The sequence below is a fragment of the Emys orbicularis genome, chromosome 4, assembly GCF_028017835.1.
Source record: "Emys orbicularis isolate rEmyOrb1 chromosome 4, rEmyOrb1.hap1, whole genome shotgun sequence".
Lineage (NCBI taxonomy): Eukaryota > Metazoa > Chordata > Testudines > Emydidae > Emys > Emys orbicularis.
Genome location: NC_088686.1, coordinates 100,845,840 through 100,865,979, shown reverse-complemented (window position 1 = coordinate 100,865,979; position 20,140 = coordinate 100,845,840). Strand labels below are relative to the sequence as shown.

Sequence of the window (20,140 nt, the reverse complement as noted above, 5' to 3'; positions counted from 1 at the left end):
GGCTCCCTGCAAAATAAAAAGTTATTTGAAAAAACTCAGTTCCTTAAACAATAAAGACCTCCATAGCGGTCCTTCAACAATCAAAGAAAAACACTAATTATGCTTCTTAATATATGTCCATATCACCTCACGCTCTTAATTTGTCCAGTCAATTGCCTTCATGTTGAGAAAGGACTACTAAATCGATGATTCAGCTTTAATAAAGAATGCACAAAATGTTAATACCAATTTGGATTATGTAAAGCTACATAATTACATTAGTTTAATTTTGAAAGCTGCAGCTGATCAGTTCCAAAATTTCCAGCAAATGTTCTAGCCATGGAGTAGAACTGCTGCTTCAGTTGTTATGACACACATCACAGAAGAACTGCCTTCTGCATCCTGTGCATCTTGGAACGATGCTCTAGAATAGCAGAGTGGCAGGATTGCTGACTGAAGGAGGGCAAGTACTTACAGGTGGAGGTGGATATTTTAATATTATAATAAAACTAGAATTGATAGTTCTGAAACTTGCTTATTCAAAAAAAAAAAAAAGGTTCCTATGAATCCCTTTTCATAGGTGACTGGCTTTGACAGTGTTGATGATGAGTCCAAACATACCGACCACATGTTCTCTAACAGAAGTCCTAACCCTGAGATCTGGACCAGTGAAAAGAATCCTCCATATAGTTATTATTTGTATTACATGTATGCCAACATCATGGTGCTCAACAACCTTAGAAAGTAAGTAGTAATTTTCCTCCATACCATTCTGTGTTTATCTTTGGTGGAAAAATGGGGTAGAGAGGATTAAAATAATCATCTTGGACCCAGTCTAAATTTATGCCCAGTTTTGATTTTGTTATTTTAAAACTCAGAACGTTTTTAGGTCCAGTTTTGAAGTCAAATAAAATATTTAGGATTGTGCCTGGGATTGTTAGGTGACAGATAAATATAACTTAAATTATGGCACTCACACTTACTTACATTTTTTGTTGGTGGAGGTAAGTATTTGTTTCAACCGAAAATGTGTCTTTAAAACACAGTTGGCTCTCTGTGGCTTACCTGGCCTTTATTCAGGGTGTATTTCTGAGTTTAGGGTGCCCCAGTACTGCTCCTCTGTGGAGCAGTACCACAAGTTTGTCAGTACTTTCTTGTTCTGTAGTATGGTTCTCTATGTCTTTTCCATTCTACCCATATTGTAAATTATTACCACCAAGTATTTCAGAGATACTGTATTGCAGGGGTCGGCAACGTTTGGCACGCGGCTCGCCAGGGTAAGCACCCTGGCGGGCCGGGCCAGTTTTTTTACCTGCTGACGCGGCAGGTTCGGCCGATCGCGGCCCCCACTGGCCGCAGTTTGCCGTCCCGGGCCAATGGGGTCGGCGGGAAGCCGCAGCCATCACATCCCTTGCCCGCGCTGCTTCTCGCCGCCTCTATTGGCCCGGGACAGCGAACCATGGCCAGTGGGGGCCACGATCGGCCGAACCTGCCGCGTCAGCAGGTAAATAAGCTGGCCCGGCCCGCTAGGGTGCTTACCCTGGCGAGCCGCGTGCCAAACGTTGCCGACCCCTGCTGTATTGTATTAATAATAAAAACATTGAAATCTTGACTCAACCACAGCCCTTTATCAAAGATACAGGAAATCCTAATTGTTGATTAATATGTAGCCAATTGATTAAATATTCTTAATGAACCACAAGTGTGGTAATAGGTCAACCACTTCTTATCCTATTAACCCTGAAATAAGGGAGAATCCTTTCTACATAGCTGGTCCAGATGTTGATCACACTGAGGATTCTGCAGCTTCTTTGCGAGTTCAGTCAACTTTTGGTAAGAACATAAGAACATAAGAAAGGCCGTACTGGGTCAGACCAAAGGTCCATCTAGCCCAGTATCTGTCTACCGACAGTGGCCAATGCCAGGTGCCCCAGAGGGAGTGAACCTAACAGGCAATGATCAAGTGATCTCTCTCCTGCCATCCATCTCCATCCTCTGACGAACAGAGGCTAGGGACACCATTCTTACCCATCCTGGCTAATAGCCATTTATGGACTTAGCCACCATGAATTTATCCAGTCCCCTTTTAAACATTGTTATAGTCCTAGCCTTCACAACCTCCTCAGGTAAGGAGTTCCACAAGTTGACTGTGCGCTGCGTGAGGAAGAACTTCCTTTTATTTGTTTTAAACCTGCTGCCTATTAATTTCTTTTGGTGACCCCTAGTTCTTGTATTATGGGAATAAGTAAATAACTTTTCCTTATCCACTTTCTCAACATCACTCATGATTTTATATACCTCTATCATGTCCCCCCTTAGTCTTCTCTTTTCCAAACTGAAGAGTCCTAGCCTCTTTAATCTTTCCTCATATGGGACCCTCTCTAAACCCTTAATCATTTTAGTTGCTCTTTTCTGAACCTTTTCTAGTGCTAGAATATCTTTTTTGAGGTGAGGAGACCACATCTGTACACAGTATTCGAGATGTGGGCGAACCATGGATTTATATAAGGGCAATAATATATTCTCAGTCTTATTCTCTATCCCCTTTTTAATGATTCCTAACATCCTGTTTGCTTTTTTGACCGCCTCTGCACACTGCGTGGACATCTTTAGAGAACTATCCACGATGACGCCAAGATCTTTTTCCTGACTCGTTGTAGCTAAATTAGCCCCCATCATGTTGTATGTATAGTTGGGGTTATTTTTTCCAATGTGCATTACTTTACATTTATCCACATTAAATTTCATTTGCCATTTTGTTGCCCAATCACTTAGTTTTGTGAGATCTTTTTGAAGTTTTCACAATCTGCTTTGGTCTTAACTATCTTGAGTAGTTTAGTATCATCTGCAAACTTTGCCACCTCACTGTTTACCCCTTTCTCCAGATCATTTATGAATAAATTGAATAGGATAGGTCCTAGGACTGACCCTTGGGGAACACCACTAGTTACCCCTCTCCATTCTGAGAATTTACCATTAATTCCTACCCTTTGTTCCCTGTCCTTTAACCAGTTCTCAATCCATGAAAGGACCTTCCCTTTTATCCCATGACAGCTTAATTTACGTAAGAGCCTTTGGTGAGGGACCTTGTCAAAGGCTTTCTGGAAATCTAAGTACACTATGTCCACCGGATCCCCCTGGTCCACATGTTTGTTGACCCCTTCAAAGAACTCTAATAGATTAGTAAGACACGATTTCCCTTTACAGAAACCATGTTGACTATTGCTCAAGAGTTTATGTTTTTCTATGTGTCTGACAATTTTGTTCTTTACTATTGTTTCAACTAATTTGCCCGGTACCGATGTTAGACTTACCGGTCTGTAATTGCCGGGATCACCCCTAGAGCCCTTTTTAAATATTGGCGTTACATTAGCTAACTTCCAGTCATTGGGTACCGAAGCCGATTTAAAGGACAGGTTACAAACCTTAGTTAATAGTTCCGCAACTTCACATTTGAGTTCTTTCAGAACTCTTGGGTGAATGCCATTTGGTCCCGGTGACTTGTTAATGTTGAGTTTATCAATTAATTCCAAAACCTCCTCTAGTGATACTTCAATCTGTGACAGTTCCTCAGATTTGTCACCTACAAAAGCCAGCTCAGGTTTGGGAATCTCCCTAACATCCTCAGCCGTGAAGACTGAAGCAAAGAATCCATTTAGTTTCTCCGCAATGACTTTATCATCTTTAAGCGCTCCTTTTGTATTTTCATCGTCAAGGGGCCCCACTGGTTGTTTAGCAGGCTTCCTGCTTCTGATGTACTTAAAAAACATTTTGTTATTACCTTTGGAGTTTTTGGCTAGCCGTTCTTCAAACTCCTCTTTGGCTTTTCTTATTACACTCTTGCACTTAAGTTGGCAGTGTTTGTGCTCCTTTCTATTTGCCTCACTAGGATTTGACTTCCACTTTTTAAAGGAAGTCTTTTTATCTCTCACTGCTTCTTTTACATGGTTGTTAAGCCACGGTGGCTCTTTTTTAGTTCTTTTACTGTTTTTCTTAATTTGGGGTATACATTGAAGTTGAGCCTCTATTATGGTGTCTTTAAAAAGGGCCCACGCAACTTGCAGGGATTTCACTTTAGTCACTGAACCTTTTAACTTTTGTCTAACTAACCCCCTCATTTTTGTATAGTTCCCCCTTTTGAAATTAAAGGCCACAGTGTTGGGCAGTTGAGGTGTTCTTTCCACCACAGGGATGTTGAATGCTATTGTATTATGGTCACTATTTCCAAGCGGTCCCGCTATAGTTACCTCTTGGACCAGCTCCTGCGCTCCACTCAGGATTAAATCTAGAGTCGCCTCTCCCCTTGTGGGTTCCCGTACTAGCTGCTCCATGAAGCAGTCATTTAAAGTATCGAGAAATTTTATCTCTGCATTTCATCCTGAAGTGAAATGTTCCCAGTCAATATGGGGATAATTGAAATCCCCCACTATTATTGGGTTCTTAATTTTGATAGCCTCTCTAATTTCCCTTAGCATTTCATCATCACTATTACTGTCCTGGTCAGGTGGTCGATAATAGATCCCTAATGTTATATTTTTACTAGAGCATGAAATTTCTATCCATAGAGACTCTATGGAACCTGTGGATTCGCTTAAGATTTTTACTTCATTTGAATCTACACTTTCTTTAACATATAGTGCCACTCCTCCCCCTGCACGGCCTGTTCTGTCCTTCCGATATATTTTGTACCCCGGAATGATTGTGTCCCATTGATTGCTCTCAGTCCACCAGGTTTCTGTGATGCCTATTATAGCTATATCCTCCTTTATCACAAGGCACTCTAGTTCACCCATCTTATTATTTAGACTTCTGGCATTTGTGTACAAGCACTTTAAAAACTTGTCCCTGTTTATTAGCCTGCCTTTTTCTGATGTGCCAGATTCTTTTTTATGTGGCTGTTTATCATCTGATCCGGCCCTTACATTATACTTTTCAGTCCTCTGCTCCTGACTATAACCTGGAGATTCTCTATCATCAGACTCTCCCCTAAGAGAAGTCTGTGTCCGATCCACACGCTCCTCTGCAGCAGTCGGCTTTCCCCCATCTCCTAGTTTAAAAACTGCTCTACAACCTTTTTAATGTTTAGTGCCAGCAGTCTGGTTCCACTTTGGTTTAGGTGGAGCCCATCTCTCCTGTATAGGCTCCTCCCATCCCAGAAGTTTCCCCAGTTCCTAATGAACGTGAACCCCTCCTCTCTACACCATCGTCTCATCCACGCATTGAGACTCTGAAGCTCTGCCTGCCTACCTGGCCCTGCGCGTGGAACTGGGAGCATTTCTGAAAATGCCACCATAGAGGTCCTGGATTTCAGTCTCTTCCCTAGCAGCCTAAATTTGGCTTCCAGGACATCTCTCCTACCCTTCCCTATGTCATTGGTACCTACATGTACCACGACCACCGGCTCCTCCCCAGCACTACACATAAGTCTATCTAGATGCCTCGAGAGATCCGCAACCTTTGCACCAGGCAGGCAAGTCACCATACGGTTCTCCCGGTCATCACAGACCCAGCTATCTACATTTCTAATAATCGAATCTCTCATTACTAACACCTGCCTTTTCCTAGAAACTGGAGTTCCCTCCCCCGGAGAGGCAACCTCAGTGCGAGAGGCAACCCCAGAACCATCTGGAAGGAGGGTCCCAACTACGGGAAAGTTTCCCTCTGCTCCCATTGACTGCTCTACTTCCCTGGGCCCTTCTTCCTCCTTAACAGCACAGGTGCTGTCTAAGCGGAGGTGGGACAATTCTACAGTGTCCCGGAAAGCCTCATCAACATACCTCTCTGCCTCTCTCAGCTCCTCCAGTTCCGCCACCCTGGCCTCCAAAGTCCGTACATGGTCTCTGAGGGCCAGGAGCTCCTTGCACCGACTGCACACATACGCCACCCGCCCACAGGGCAGGTAATCATACATGCAACAGTCGGTGCAATAAACTGGATAGCCCCCACTCTGCTGCTGGGCTTCTGCCTGCATTGTATCCTAGTTAGTGAAAGGGTGGTTTACAGAAGGGAGTTTTGGAATGTGGTTTGGTTTATAGGTTTTAGGGGGGGGCCACGGGGATGGGGTTACGGCTGGCGAGGGACTCCCACTCCCTTCTAAACTCCCTTGCGAAACTCCCTGTTAGCAGCCCCTGAATGAGAAGGAGAGAGGAGTTCAGTGAGATCTGCTTAACACTCTACTGGAAAAACTCTGGGGTCCCATACAATTACCTCAGTTTTGTATACCCTGATTTCAGGGCTCTTCGGAAGGGGCCACCCTCTGATTTCTGTTGGTCAGTTGCCCACTGACTCTCTGTTTCTCTGATGCTTCCATTGATATGCAGTAGATGGCATCAGTGTATAACAAATTTCTTTCATGCTTCCTTCAGTCAGATGGTTTAATTCATTTTTAATAGATTGTATTTCATTATTTGTCCTGACTATTCATTGGGATCCCCCTCTTTAAGCAATTTCTCTTAATATTCTAAAATTATACCCTGGCTAGATATCTTTCAATATTCTTTTTTCCTTCTAGTGCCATACAATTCTTACGACTTCTAGGGTGCAACCACCATTTTCAAAGAAATGAAACAAAATCCCTTACAATCTTTAAATCTATAGAACATGAGCCATACATTCTTTGATTATATCTAGGGCTGTCAAATGATAAAAAATCCCTCAATTAATAGTGAGATTAAAAAATGGTTGCGATTAATCACAGTTTTAATCGCACAGTTAAACAATAATAGAATACACATTTAAATTTATTATAAATATTTTTGGATTTTTTTCTACATTTTCAAATATATTGATTTCAATTGCAACACAGAATACAAAGTTTACAGTGCTTACTTTATATTTATTTTGTATTACAAATATTTGCACTGTAAAAAAAACAACCAACCAAAATAAATAGTATTTTTCAATTCACCTCATACCAGTACTGTAGTGCAGTCTCTTTATCATGAAAGTACAACTTTAAAATGTAGAATATTTTTTTTATATAAGTGCACTCAAAAAGTAAAACTTTAGAGCCACAAGTCCTACTTTTTGTTCAGCCAGTTGCTAAGACAAACATGTTTGTTTACATTTGCAGGAGATAATGGTGCTCGCTTCGTATTTGCAATGTCACCTGAAAGTGGGAACAAGCGTTCACATGGCACTGTTGTAATACAAAGTGAGCCCTGTACACTTATTGTGTTGTAACTGAAATCAGTATATTTGAAAATGTAGAAAAACATCCAAAATATTTATAATAAATTTAAATTGATATTCTATTATTGTTTAATAGTATGATTAAAACTACAATTAATTGCAACTATTTTTTAAATCTAGTTAATTTGTTTTTTGTTAATTGCTTGGATTAACTGCAATTAAGTGACAGCCCTAATTATATCGAATACTCTTCACTTAACATCTTTCCAGGCTTATTACAGTATTTGAGACATTAGCGAAACAGACAGATTATTCAGAGAGATGTGTTTCTGATTTATCAGGCAAACACTATCAACAGTTTTTAAATTGGGCTGGAATATATAACCTTTGGACCTTTGACCTCTGGAACTTTCAGGGTTTTGGGTCAACAGCCAAGCTGTTCCTAACTGGTTTAAACCTACATTTTGTTTTTCCACTTCTTTGGTTCATGTGACACTGTCTGGAGTGGCTCACGACCGTCAGTGCCAACCTCAGGACAGACTGTCAAAAAGCAGAACAGAAACCCCAAACTGGTGGTATGTTCTATAATTAGATTTTATCAACCCAGTAACAACTGTGAACTCCTAAAGCACTGTAACGGTTTTACCATGGAGTCACAGATAGTCCCCTTGGGCATGCCAGTTTATCTTGCCACCCAGGCAAGCTGGACTATGTGATAGATGGTTACTTTACACCAAAAATCACAACAATAGTCATGTTATTCCCAGTCCCAAAGGACCAAGCACTTACCCCAGGTCGATTGTACTCATATCTCAAACCAAAGACAACACCTGTAGCTACTCCTGTAACAAACAAACTAATGATTTATTAACTAAGAAAAGAAATGAGAGTTATTTACAAGGTTAAAACAGGAAACACACATACATGAGTTAGTCTTTGATTTAAAAAGGTAATATAAGCTTCTATATTAAGCAGCTCTGTATGTCCTTTAGGGCTGACCCATGCCAAGCAGCATGGGGATCTCTTGCTTATGTTTAGGAATCGTTGCCACTCAAAGTCCAGACAGCATAAAGAGACCTAGTTTCTCCTTCTCAAGGATTTTTATCCTCTTCTCCCCAGAGTCCAAACTGATCGAACAAATGTGGGTGTCTGATAAAAGTGGGGAGGGCAATCAACATTTGGCTCATTTGGTTTCAAAGGCCCTCTTGTCTGCAGGGCCAGCACTTTACACTAAATTAATGTGTCTTTTCTTGTTTAGTGAGTTACATAATTACAGAGGTTTACAGTGCAAACACTCAATATAACTTTACACCATGGGATACAGATATTATAAGTAGGATTATTATGTGCAGCATCCGACAAGTATTCCATAAAGTCTAAACTTTAAACACATTCTTACAACTCTAATATCTGTTTTAACTATACTAACCCACAGGTAAGCCAGCTATGCATTTGTCGGTGTTCAGAGAGGCCCTGGGCCTTGGCATGAGTTGGCACCTGGCAAGCCAGCATCACAGTTCCTATTTAACATATGAGACAATTAGGTACTCTGCACAGAAAGGGTGCAGTTACACTTGTTTGTTGCTTGGCCGTGGTTCTCCTTAGCTAGACCAAGAGAGATGGAAATCTCATCCATAGGTAAAATTACGGGAGTCTTTGGTTTGAGAAATTAACAGTAGTTGGAAAAATCTTTATCAAGCATAAGAGCTTTCCTTTCCTGGGAACTGTGTATTTTAGCTTTAACTTAATTAATGCTCTCCAGGCAAGGTGTCTCATCTGTTGGGATAGGCCAATTGACTATCATTGTCCTTAGGGCTGAGAAGAGGCTAAAGTTTGGAATGCGCATAAAGGTGATTTCCAGAAGATAATTAAAAGGGAAGAGAGAGAAATTGCCAACACCATATTTTGATGTATATGGATCTTAAAGAAATCACTTAACCTCTCTGTGCCTGTTTATCTACTGCACTGGTGCAATAATATTTCCCTAACTAACAGAAGTGTTGTGAGATTTGTTTCACTATCATTTGTAAAGTGTTTTGGGATCCTCCCATGGCAGATGCTATAGACTAACAAAGCATTAGCATTATTTTAATTTATCTTCTTCAAGCATTTCCTGAGTAACATTCAAAACAGTATTTCCCCTTCCCAACCCCAAACATTTCTTACTTTCACTACACCATATAATCAACAAAAACAACGACAATAAAAACTTTTTAAAATCTCCTTGAACTTATATCAAACATCTGGCTGCCTACTTGTTGACTGACTGTCTGCTACACACAGTCTTTCCTTCCACTATGAATTTAAAAATGCTTCACCTGTTTCTCCCATATTCACCATCTTGTTTCTTGTCTGGACTATTTCTCTTCAGAAATTACAAATAGCTCTCTCTCTCTCTGTGTGTGTGTACAGCCCCCCCAAGCTTTGGGGTTTATTATGGTTCGGAAAATTGTGACGAGGTATATTTCCCAACCTACTCTGAAACAAAATTCAGATATGATGTAGATTCCAAAATAACCCTCTGACTGGGGTTTCCTTTTATTACCACAGTAATTAACAAAAATACAATAAAGTTCAACTCAAGCTTGCCTGTAACTGAACGTTCCTACCTCAAGACTGCTCAGTTGCCATCCTACAGCCTCTCCCTCTAGAGAGCCACGCTAACCTTCCTGGTATCTTGGCAGGGGTAATGACGTATCTGCTTCAATGAGTCAGTAGTACTCAGCATATGCAAAGTCAACAATCAGGTTACTCAAAAATATGAAATGGTTTTGCAATGTTTGCTTCAAAGGCATTGAGCCTGCTGAGACTGGATTAACAAAGATGAAATACACCCTCAAATGATTCTATGAGTATGACTTGTAATTAAGATTACATCCCAGAACCTCTTTATACTCCGCCAATCCAAAAATGTATGTTTTTAGGCCTTTCTGTGTTTTGAGCATCTACAAAGATTAGCAGGTAATTTCAGTCTGTGCAGGGTTTGTTATGGTTTATGGAAGAAATGGTACCAGGTTAAGACACAAAAAATTGTAATTTAAGCACATCTGAGTCTAGTGAAGTAAATAATTACTCTTAGATCTGTTTTCCCATTCATGTGTTTAGTTATTTTTACGGATATTTTTCAATTGATATTAATGGCATTTACATTCAAAATGGGTGAAAAGACACCAGTTATTCTTGGGGTAGGACTTATTTTTAATTTCTGCAGGGAAAGAGGCATGAGTACCTTCTTATTTCGCCCTCATTGTGGAGAAGCTGGGTCCATCACTCATCTGGTGTCAGCCTTTCTGACATCTGACAACATTTCTCATGGATTACTCCTGAAGAAGGTATTGCTCTTGTTGTTCATTTATCATAGTCTTAGTTTATTGAAAAAACTCAAACACATCAGACTTATCAATTAATAAAAACACTTCTACACGACCCCTCACCCTCTTGAAGAATCTAGGCAAATATAGAAGATGAAATTCTGGCAAAATTCCCACTGACGTCAGTGGGGGCCAGGCTTTCATCCATTAAGAAAATCTTTGTGAAAATAATTGGCCACCGGGTGGCAGATTTGTATCAAGTCAGTAGTCATTCTGGTAAAAATACATCTTCTTTTAAATGGTGATTTACTTAGGAAGACTGAAATAAGAATCCCTCCATAGTTCGTGTGTAAATTCTTTGAATTAAAAGTTAATCTCTTATGACTATTCTAAGATTAGGAAGAATTGCTTTCATCTCCCCACAAAATGGTTCCCTAAGGCTGGTTGAAAATTTTTGATTGAAATGGATTTTTGATGGAAAATTGGGTTTTTGACAAAACACATTTTTTTATGCAAAGCGTAAGCTTTCCATGGATATTTCAATTTTTTGTTGAAAAAACCCAAGTTGAAATCTTTCAACTTGGAAACGCCACTGTAATGCTTCATGGAAGTTGTGGTTTGGGTGCCTCAGGCCCTGCAGTCTCTTTTGAGATAAGTTCCCAAGCCAAGCCACATCTCCCATGATGGCAGCCGGAGATTTCGGCGATGTCCTGCAATGGTTCAGCAAGATGGGAGCCGTGGTGCATCCTGGGAGATATAGTCTAGCCAGGGAACCTGGCCCATATTGAAGAATGAAGGAATGAGGCACCATGGTACAATATTTGAATCAAAATTTTTGGTTTTGGCCAAAAAGTTTCAGTTCTAGAATTTTTGCTGAAATATTGACATTTTGGCATTCTGCCCCTCTCCCAGTCTAGTCCTCCTGTAATTTGGCATCTGAAACAAGTTATTTAAAAAATTCAGAACATAATTGAAATCAGTGGGAACTGCTAGTACTTAGGTCCTGTGAAAATCAACCCACTAACTTAGATGCCTAAATATGGGTATAGATTTGGGTGTCTAATGTTAGGTACCTAAACTGCAAATTTTGACCTGAAGTCATATCACTATTAAGTCTCTATTAAGACTGATAGTCCTAAAATTAGACCCAGGCAGTGTGCTATAGTTTGTACATACTCACTACATTATGCTGTTCTTCTCTTTAGCCTGTCAGCTCTATTCTTGTACGACCAAGAATGGAATAAACCTGGCAGAGCTGATAAGTGTGGTGCAGACTTGTGTCATGTATACCAGTTAGATTACAAGCCAAAAATAGTCATGAATACAGATGAGAATGAATCCCCTAGATTCTGAATACATTACATGTGCACCCATATTTATACCCTCAGATAAATGAAAGCTCCTTCCTTTGGTTCTTTAACAACCCCCCCCTCCCACCACCAAACTGATCTATTCTGTGGTGTGTTTTGGATATAACTAGTGTTCTCTAATGTACCTGTGGTGCATCTGAATTTAAGTTCTTTTTGGGGGACTCTGTTAGTATGGAACAGAGCTCTCCGACAGAATCATGTTCGATCACTAGGCTCTGTAAATAATTAATAATTGTGTTTTAATGAGAATACTGTCTCAGTGCATCCAACATGTAGAATATTTGTTGCTTTAAAAAAAAGAAGAAATAATGGCATTTAAAGTTGCATTTAGAAAATATTGAAAAAAATCTGTGCAAAAAGTCACTTCAGTGCAGACTTCAGTTTTTCTGGTCATAATCCTTCCACAATCATATTCAATGAGGCTGTTTCCATTTCCTCTGATTGAAAACCTCCTTTCCTGTTATCTCACAGGGCCATTAAATAATGAATATCTGTATTGTTTTTGTACAGAGTCCAGTTCTTCAGTATCTTTATTATCTTGCACAAATTCCCATTGCCATGTCTCCACTTAGCAACAATAGCCTATTCCTTGAGTATTCAAAAAATCCACTACGGGAATTTCTACATAAGGGACTTCACATTTCTCTCTCTACAGACGATCCTATGCAATTCCATTATACAAAGGTAAGCACAACTGAAAACTTTTGTCTTTAAGGTGAATTTGTTAACAGTGCCAAAGTGGCCTGAAACACTTTATTTCTCATGGCATAGTATGTGACACCTTATGTCCTTACACACCTCTCAGTCAATGTCCCCCTCATTCCCACTCCTCTGAAAACTGTTAGATTTCATGGGGAAATGACTAATTGCCAAATTACATTTTGTTTGTAATCCTGCCTCTTCCAGCCACTGGCTCCTCAAGTACAGAGGAAGCTCAAAAGGATGGAGCGCTCCCATGTTAGTGTCTTGATAAGCAATGTTTTAGAGGTGGGGTGCCAGGGAAGACCTGTTTCCTTTCTAATGAATGTGGTTGAAGCTTACTGAAAAAAATGTCATTTGAGATCTCTGAAGATAAACTACAAACTGTTTATTCAATGTACTGGTCTTGATGCTCTCCTGCTCCGAGTTCCACTCAGTGCAGGAGGAGAGAGTGCCTGGAAACTGGTTACAACTCCCTGATTCTGTGGGCTGGTCTACGCTGACCTCAACCCCAGTGTGAATTGGAGCAGCCTATTGGCAGCTCTAACTTTTGCCATCTGAGGATCAGCAGTGCTCTAGTCTGCTTCACTCTGCCCTGCCCCTCCCCATCTGCAATGTGCCTACAATAGGGAGCAGTTTGCGCAGGAGCTTGCTGCACAAACTTTACACCAGTTGAGAGCTACCCACTGTTGGAAGAATTCTCAGGTGGCCAGCATGTGCCTCCTTGTTGCATTCAAAAGTGTCAGATCAGAAGAGAGAAACTTTCTTGGTGTATTTATTAAGCATTTAGACTGAAATTCGCAAAGCAACCTAAGGGATTTAGATGCCAATTCCTATGAATTTGAATTAATCAATCTTTCTCAGGCATCTTGAAATAGACAAAATGTTCAGTCTCCAGTAATTGAGTTTAAAGCCTAAAAACTTGAAAATTGTGTCCATCTAACAAAATTGTTTAATAATAGGAAATGATTACATATCAAACACAATTACTAAATAGGGTATAGCCTAACAAATCGTATTTTTGATGGTACAGGAAGCACTTATGGAGGAATATGCCATAGCAGCTCAAGTGTGGAAACTGAGCACGTGTGACTCATGTGAACTAGCAAGAAACAGCGTACTACAAAGTGGATTATCACATAAGGTAAATTTGGTTTGTTGCAAGACACGCGTTGTCATTGCTTGGACTTTTTATGAATATAAAGGTATGCAATGATTTAATGAAATTTTTTTGGACTATGAAATGACTGGTGTGTGTGAAATACCTCTGGCTTCAAGGAGCATCAAGAAAGAGATGCTGCATCTCCTGGAGTTACTTTGCTACTTTGCTGAGCATATAGTATGTATGTATGCAAATAACTTTGCTTTCCAGATTAACCTCAAGAAATAGGATATCTCATTTTCATATCATCTCCTAGGAGCAGGCAGTTACATTTAACATGTATACATGCTTGGATTTCTCAGGGGATTGATGCTGGGATACAAAGACTTTAATGTAATAGATTGTCACTGATTTGACTTTTGGTTCCTACTGATCTGTGCTGAGTTCATTACAGTCTGAGTTGTCTAGTAGTATATGTGAAATAGATTTATGGTCTCAATCCAGTTCTTCATAAAACAGGTGAACATCACACTGCAGAAATCACTGCTAAAATTTGCAACCTTGTCGGTAATTTGGTCACTATATGGGAACTAAGCTCTTCCGTAAACCTGGCCCCAGTTATGTGCGCTGGGTTCTTGAAAATCTGGCACTAAGTCTAAAACAATCCTACACAGTTCCTGTTTAGTTCTTTAACAGAAATTACCAGGGATAAAAAACATCTTATAAAAAGTCAGTATGCTGTCTAAATTTAAATAGAGTAAACAGTAGCAGGTGGACCATGGACTTAACTCTGTGGACATGACAAATTCTTCAGTTTTTTCTTGAAATAGACAGTATGTAGCAAAAAGATACCAGGGTTTTATCATGATTCCAGTGTAAAGTGTTTGGAAGAGACAAACCCAGCCATTTCAAACATGAATACCCATCACCATAGGTAACCGGATATATGATGACCATGGAGCAATCTTATTAGACTGGACTTTGAGCTTGGTGGAATGTTGAGCCTAATAACTATTTTCTGTTCCATTGACAAAAGCAATAAATAGCAAGTCACTTGCAGAACTGGTGATTAATTATCTCCAGCCAGATGCAGACAATAGTATTCGTATTATTTGAAGGGCAAAGGACATAGCTTTAATTTCTCCCCACCTCCAGGCATAGGTTCAGATACTATTTACTTGCTCTTTGCTATGCAGTCATTACCCCACAAAAGTATTAAACTGTCATCATTTGCTTACCAGCCTTGTTTTGAGATTCTCAAAGCAAACAAAGACACTGTGTCCATACATATATTCAGTCATTCACTTTTCTTCCTTAAACCTTTCTTTTTACTGTTGCCTATCCTAATGTGAACGAAGTAGTTGATTCAGGTGGGGATTGTCTCTGTAAATCAAGACTGGATTCCTCTCTGGAAGACTTACTTTAATCACAAAAGTTATTGGGGTTAATTGCAGGGGTAAGTGGGTGAAATTCTATGTCCTTTGTTTTATACAGGAAGTCAGACTAGATGATCTAATGGTCCCTTCAAGCCTTAAAATCTACGAATTTCTCTCCATAAAAGCTATTTTAGAGAAGCTACTTCATCTTTTCTAAGTAGGTATCTCTATCTCTTTGGACCATCCCTTTGAGAAGCTGGCACAGGAATGTCTCTGTGGTGCATATTCTATTGCCATTCTTGCTTGCATCCTCTGGTGGTCTGATGTGACCACTGTCATCCATTTCCCCCCAAGAAATAAAGAAATGGCAACTTGCCAAGGGTATCTAAATCTCTCTTCTTAAACTCAAACTCCTGAGGTGGTAAGTTCCTGATGCAAAGCCCAACAAAACCAATGGGTCTTCCCATTAACTTCAGTGGGTTTTGGGTCAGGCTGTAACAGAGCAGCTTTACTATCACAACTAATAGAAGAAACAAATACACATATGAGCATGTCATGTGTTCTGCTCCGATAGAAAGCTATTGTGAAAACCAGCTCATAAGACTGAAGAACTCTGCTGAGGCTAACATTAACTTTTTAGCATTAACTTTTTAAAGGATTCTAACTTTAAGTAAAAGATAATTCAGGAGAAATGGAAAAAACAGATAGGAAAAAAGCATATCTTGGTTGAACCAACCAGCATTGAACTGCATTGGCAAAGCAACATAATACAAGCAAGCTACCTACATAAAAAGAAGGTGAATGGCTAAACATCATAAATTACATGTCCAGCTCATTGTGGTTTCTTTTCACTTATCCTCAGTGCCATTCACTTAAAAAGATGCTTTTACTTGCAGTAAAAAAAAAAAAAAAAAAAAATCAAAGTAATTTAAAACTGACTTTTCCATAATGCTTTAAACTTTATTTTGTTCACAGGAAAAACAAAAATTCTTAGGGGTAAATTATTATAAAGAAGGGCCTGAAGGAAATGATATTCGAAAGACAAATGTGGCACAGATCCGAATGGCTTTCAGGTATGAGACACTATGTAATGAGCTCAGCTTCCTGTCTGACGCAATGAAATCAGAAGAGATTACAGCTCTATCTAAAGAGTCACAGCACCAAGAAACAAGCCAATCTTCCGCCTGACCACGTGCATTTACCATCTGCTTTTTAATAATGAATCTTCTGTGATTGACAGCTGCCTAGATACAACTGTTTGAACAATACGGAGAAAAGTATCTATGGGAGGTGGAGTTAAACAGTGTGCAAAATTATTTTCTGTTGCATTACACTCTTTAATGTAATATCAGTTTGTACATACATTAGGCTATGTAAGACTGCCGTAAACACATCAGCTCAGAATTGCATCATTTATGCTGTATACTGCGTTTTAACTGTGCTTTGCATTGTAGTTTTAAAACCAATCATAATATTAATAATGCTTGCATCTGTGATCTATAGTATTCTACTGCAAACACGAGATGCATGGTAGTACACATGCACCTGTTTTTTGTCATGACAGTTGTCAGTGGCAGTCAGACCAAACAGCATTTTTAAATTTAGCCCTTGGTTAATTAGCAGATTGTATGATGCACAATTTAGTAGAACTCATTTTCATTATGGAAAATATTGGAGACACTTTCCAACCTGTACATAAAGTATTCAGCAATGATCTTAGAAACAAGATGTTACCAGATAATTATTGCATATCTTTTTCATCATTATGAATTGATTAAAACAGTTCCATCATGTCATTCTTATCACCCAGTATTTAGAGTGAGTGTGAAAAATAGAAGCTAACATCTTTTTGCTAATGAAAACAGAAAATTGTGTGAAAATGATTATTGTACATGTTAAACATACAATAAAATGACTTTTCAAAAGTTTTAGCTTCAATATGAAAGCACGGCCTTGAAAATGGAGAACAGATTTTGATTACATTGTAACCAGAGAGAGGTGGACATGCTCAGACTAAATTATTTGGAAATTCATGTGAACAACTCTGGTCAAGCAGAAACAACTGACCTGAACAAAGAAAATGTGCCTATCCATTATTGGTAGAAGTTCAAGTCTCATCTCTGACCACCTTACACATTTTTGTTAATATTATTTTAGTCAGTTACAGTGGGCGGTAATAACGCCATCTGTGTACATTTATATAGAAATTATCCCACTTTGAGATACACAATTTTTTTATTATATGCTCACAACTTTATTTATGAAAGAGGTGGATTAGAAAAATGTAGTTCCTGTAATATTTGTGATTCCTCCTCTTTTCTGCTTGGTCTTCTTTATGGCATAGCACTGATAGTCAAACTGAGATGATTAAACATACCAGTAGCACCTCATCCACTGTGAAAACTATGTGGTTTCATACAAAAAAAAATTTTTTTTTAATTGAAAATTTGCAGTTCCCCATCTGGGGCGAGATCTTGCACACCTGAAATTCCCATTGAAGGCAATATTATTAAGCTAACGTATAGATCTGATACTATGTTTGAACGTATGGTAAAAAAATTGCACAAAGGCTGTGCTCCAACATTCCCAGCACCCTCATTCACCTTGTTAGGAGTTTGGAGCATCCAAGCCTTTGGGTGCAATGTTTAGTCTGAACAATGTCTAGAACAAAGGGTTAGAACTGTATATTTTTGGACTATCAGCGGCACAATTTTACATCATTTTAACTGCTTCTCACTCTTAAAGGTTACTCTTATTGCTGTCTTCTGTCTAAGCCATTTGAATAACATCTAACCTTTTATAATTAGTCAAAGCTGTTAGTGGCCAATACCTTGTCAGCTCCTCTCCTGTTGAATCTCTCAGTGAGGTTCCAATCTGTAGCACCAAGATGGGACCCTTAATAAGAATTGATTTCAATGGGTCATTTGGTTTGCCTCTTATTATTGGACAGTAATAACACATTGACTAGCTGCTATTGCAAGGGACAACCAATTTTGCTTCCAGCGCCTGCATAGGTTCTACTGTAAATTACTGACAAATTGAGTTAATACAAAGTGTTATGTCACAACTCACACCCACATCCTTTCAAGCTTTCACTCATGTTCTTTCTCTCTCTTATTTAAGTGGCGGGAGGCCATTCATTCTCTGGTTCTGTTCTGAAATGGCGCTTTTTCTGCAGGGACTGACTTGTATTTGATCATAAATGAAACTATAGTTCCTCACAAGAACCTCCTTCCCATTTTAGAATCATAGAACTGTAGGGGTGGAAGGGCCCTCACAAGGTAATCTAGTCCATGCACCCCAACCCAAGACAGGACTAAACATACCTTGCCCATCCTTGAGAGATGTTTGTCTAACCTGTTTTTAATAAGATCAGATGATGAGGATTCCACAGTCACCTTAGGTAGCCTGTTCCAGTGCTTACCTTGTAGGCAGAAAGTTCTTCCTAATATCTAACCAGAATCTCCCTTGCTTCAAAGGACCCTTTAAGTATATATCTGGTATGAGACAGCAGAAGTTGATACAAGCCACTCATCTGCATTACTATGTCATTTATCTTTCCTTTCCATTTCACTCAAATGTTAGTGGGGCAGTTCTTGCCTGGTTGCATCAGCTCCAGTATAACAGTATAACAACGGGCTCTTTAGACTAGCAGAGAAAGGTATAACGCAGTCCAATGGCTGGAAGTTGAAGCTAGACAAATTCAAATGGGAAATAAGGCATACTTTTTAAACAGTGAGAGTAAGTAACCATTGGAACAATTTCCCAAGATGCAGGGAGAGGGCGTAAAATATCAATTCAGAACACTTTTCTGGGTATCCCTTGATTGTTTTCAAGAATACTGTTGTTCCATTATTTTTATTGGTGCTACGAATAAACCATATTTATTATTTTCATCTGAAATTCCCCCCTTGTCAATGCACCAAATCCTTTTTATCATCTTACAAATGCTATTTATAATAAAATCATTAAATGAAGTAATTTTTTTTACCAACTGATTGCTAAATCTCAAAAGAGGTCATAGAATTGTAGACATGTAGGGCTGGAAAGGACATCAAGAGGCCATAAAGGCCAGCCCCCTACACTGAGGAAGAACCAAGTAAACCTAGACAATCCCCTGACCGGTATTTGTCCAGCCTATTCTGAAAAATCTCCAGTGATAGGGATTTCATAACCTACCTTGTGTAGGCTTATTCCAGAATTTAGGAAAACCTTTCTAATTAGAAGGGTAGTTAATATCGAACCTAAAGCTCCCTTGCTGCAGATTAAGCCCATTACTTCTTGTCCTACCTTCAGTGGACACGGAGAACAATGGATCACCCTATCCTCTTTGTAACAGCCCTCAGCATATTTAAAGACTGTTATCAGGTCCCCTCTCAGTCTTCTCTCAGGATTAAACATGCCCAATTTTTTAACCTTTTCTAATAGGTAAGGGTTTCTAAACGTTTTATGACTTTTGTTGCTCTCTTCTGGACCCTCTTCTCAATTTGTCCACATCTTTCCTAAAGAGCATCTCCCAGAATTGGACACACTACTACTTTTGAGACCTCACCAGAGCCACACAGAGTGGGACAATTACCTCCTCCTCTTACATATGACACTTCTATTAATACATCCCAGAATTATGTTAACAATGCAATCAGCTGCAAAAAAAGCTGACTCATATTCAATTTGTGACCGACTGTAACCCCCAGATCCTTTTCAGCGGTACTGCGACCTTACCAGTTATTCCTATTTTGTAGTTGTGCATTTGATTTTTTCCCTTCCTTGTACTTGTCTTTATTCAATATCATATTGATTTCAGACCAATTCTCCAACTTGTCAAGGTTGTTTTGAATCCTGTCCTCCCAAGTACTTGCACCCTCTCTAACGTTGGTGTCATCTGCCAATTTTATAAGCACACCTTCCACACCATTAATGAAAATATTGAACAGCACTGGATCCAGGACTGACCCTGCAGGATCTCCCCCTAGATCAGGGGTGGGCAAACTTTTTGGCCTGAGGGCCACATTGGGTTTCGGAAATTGTATGGAGGGCCAGTTAGGGGAGGCTGTGCCTCCCCCCCCCCCCCCTGCTTCTTGCCCCCTGACCCCTCCTGGGACTCCTGACCCATCCAACCCCCCCTGTTCCCTGACAGCCCCCCCAGGACCTGCACCCCATCCACCCCCCTGC

At 39.6% G+C, this 20,140-nt stretch overlaps 1 protein-coding gene and 1 long non-coding RNA gene across 8 annotated transcripts in view; one reads left to right on the top strand and one right to left on the bottom strand.

Annotated features, from left to right (window-relative positions):
• LOC135878453 (uncharacterized) overlaps positions 1-9,759 on the bottom strand; it is a 37,139-nt gene extending 27,380 nt beyond the window's left edge. The window contains exon 1 of the long non-coding RNA XR_010561393.1: positions 9,720-9,759. This is a non-coding gene — a long non-coding RNA (uncharacterized LOC135878453). The remainder of the gene's footprint in view (positions 1-9,719) is intronic.
• The window catches only part of AMPD3 (adenosine monophosphate deaminase 3), a 57,340-nt gene extending 40,443 nt beyond the window's left edge, over positions 1-16,897 (top strand). For 5 of the 7 annotated variants that reach the window (XM_065404126.1, XM_065404124.1, XM_065404123.1 and 2 more), the window contains 5 exons: positions 560-723; positions 10,322-10,442; positions 12,302-12,475; positions 13,524-13,634; positions 15,944-16,897. In XM_065404126.1, the coding sequence (XP_065260198.1) occupies positions 560-723; positions 10,322-10,442; positions 12,302-12,475; positions 13,524-13,634; positions 15,944-16,156 (783 nt within the window). In that variant the 3' untranslated portion in view covers positions 16,157-16,897. Of the gene's footprint in view, positions 1-559; positions 724-10,321; positions 10,443-12,301; positions 12,476-13,523; positions 13,635-15,086; positions 15,187-15,943 lie in introns of those variants that run through there. The other 2 variants (XM_065404127.1, XM_065404128.1) reach the window with 2 other exon arrangements.
• The last annotated feature ends 3,243 nt before the right edge of the window (positions 16,898-20,140 follow it).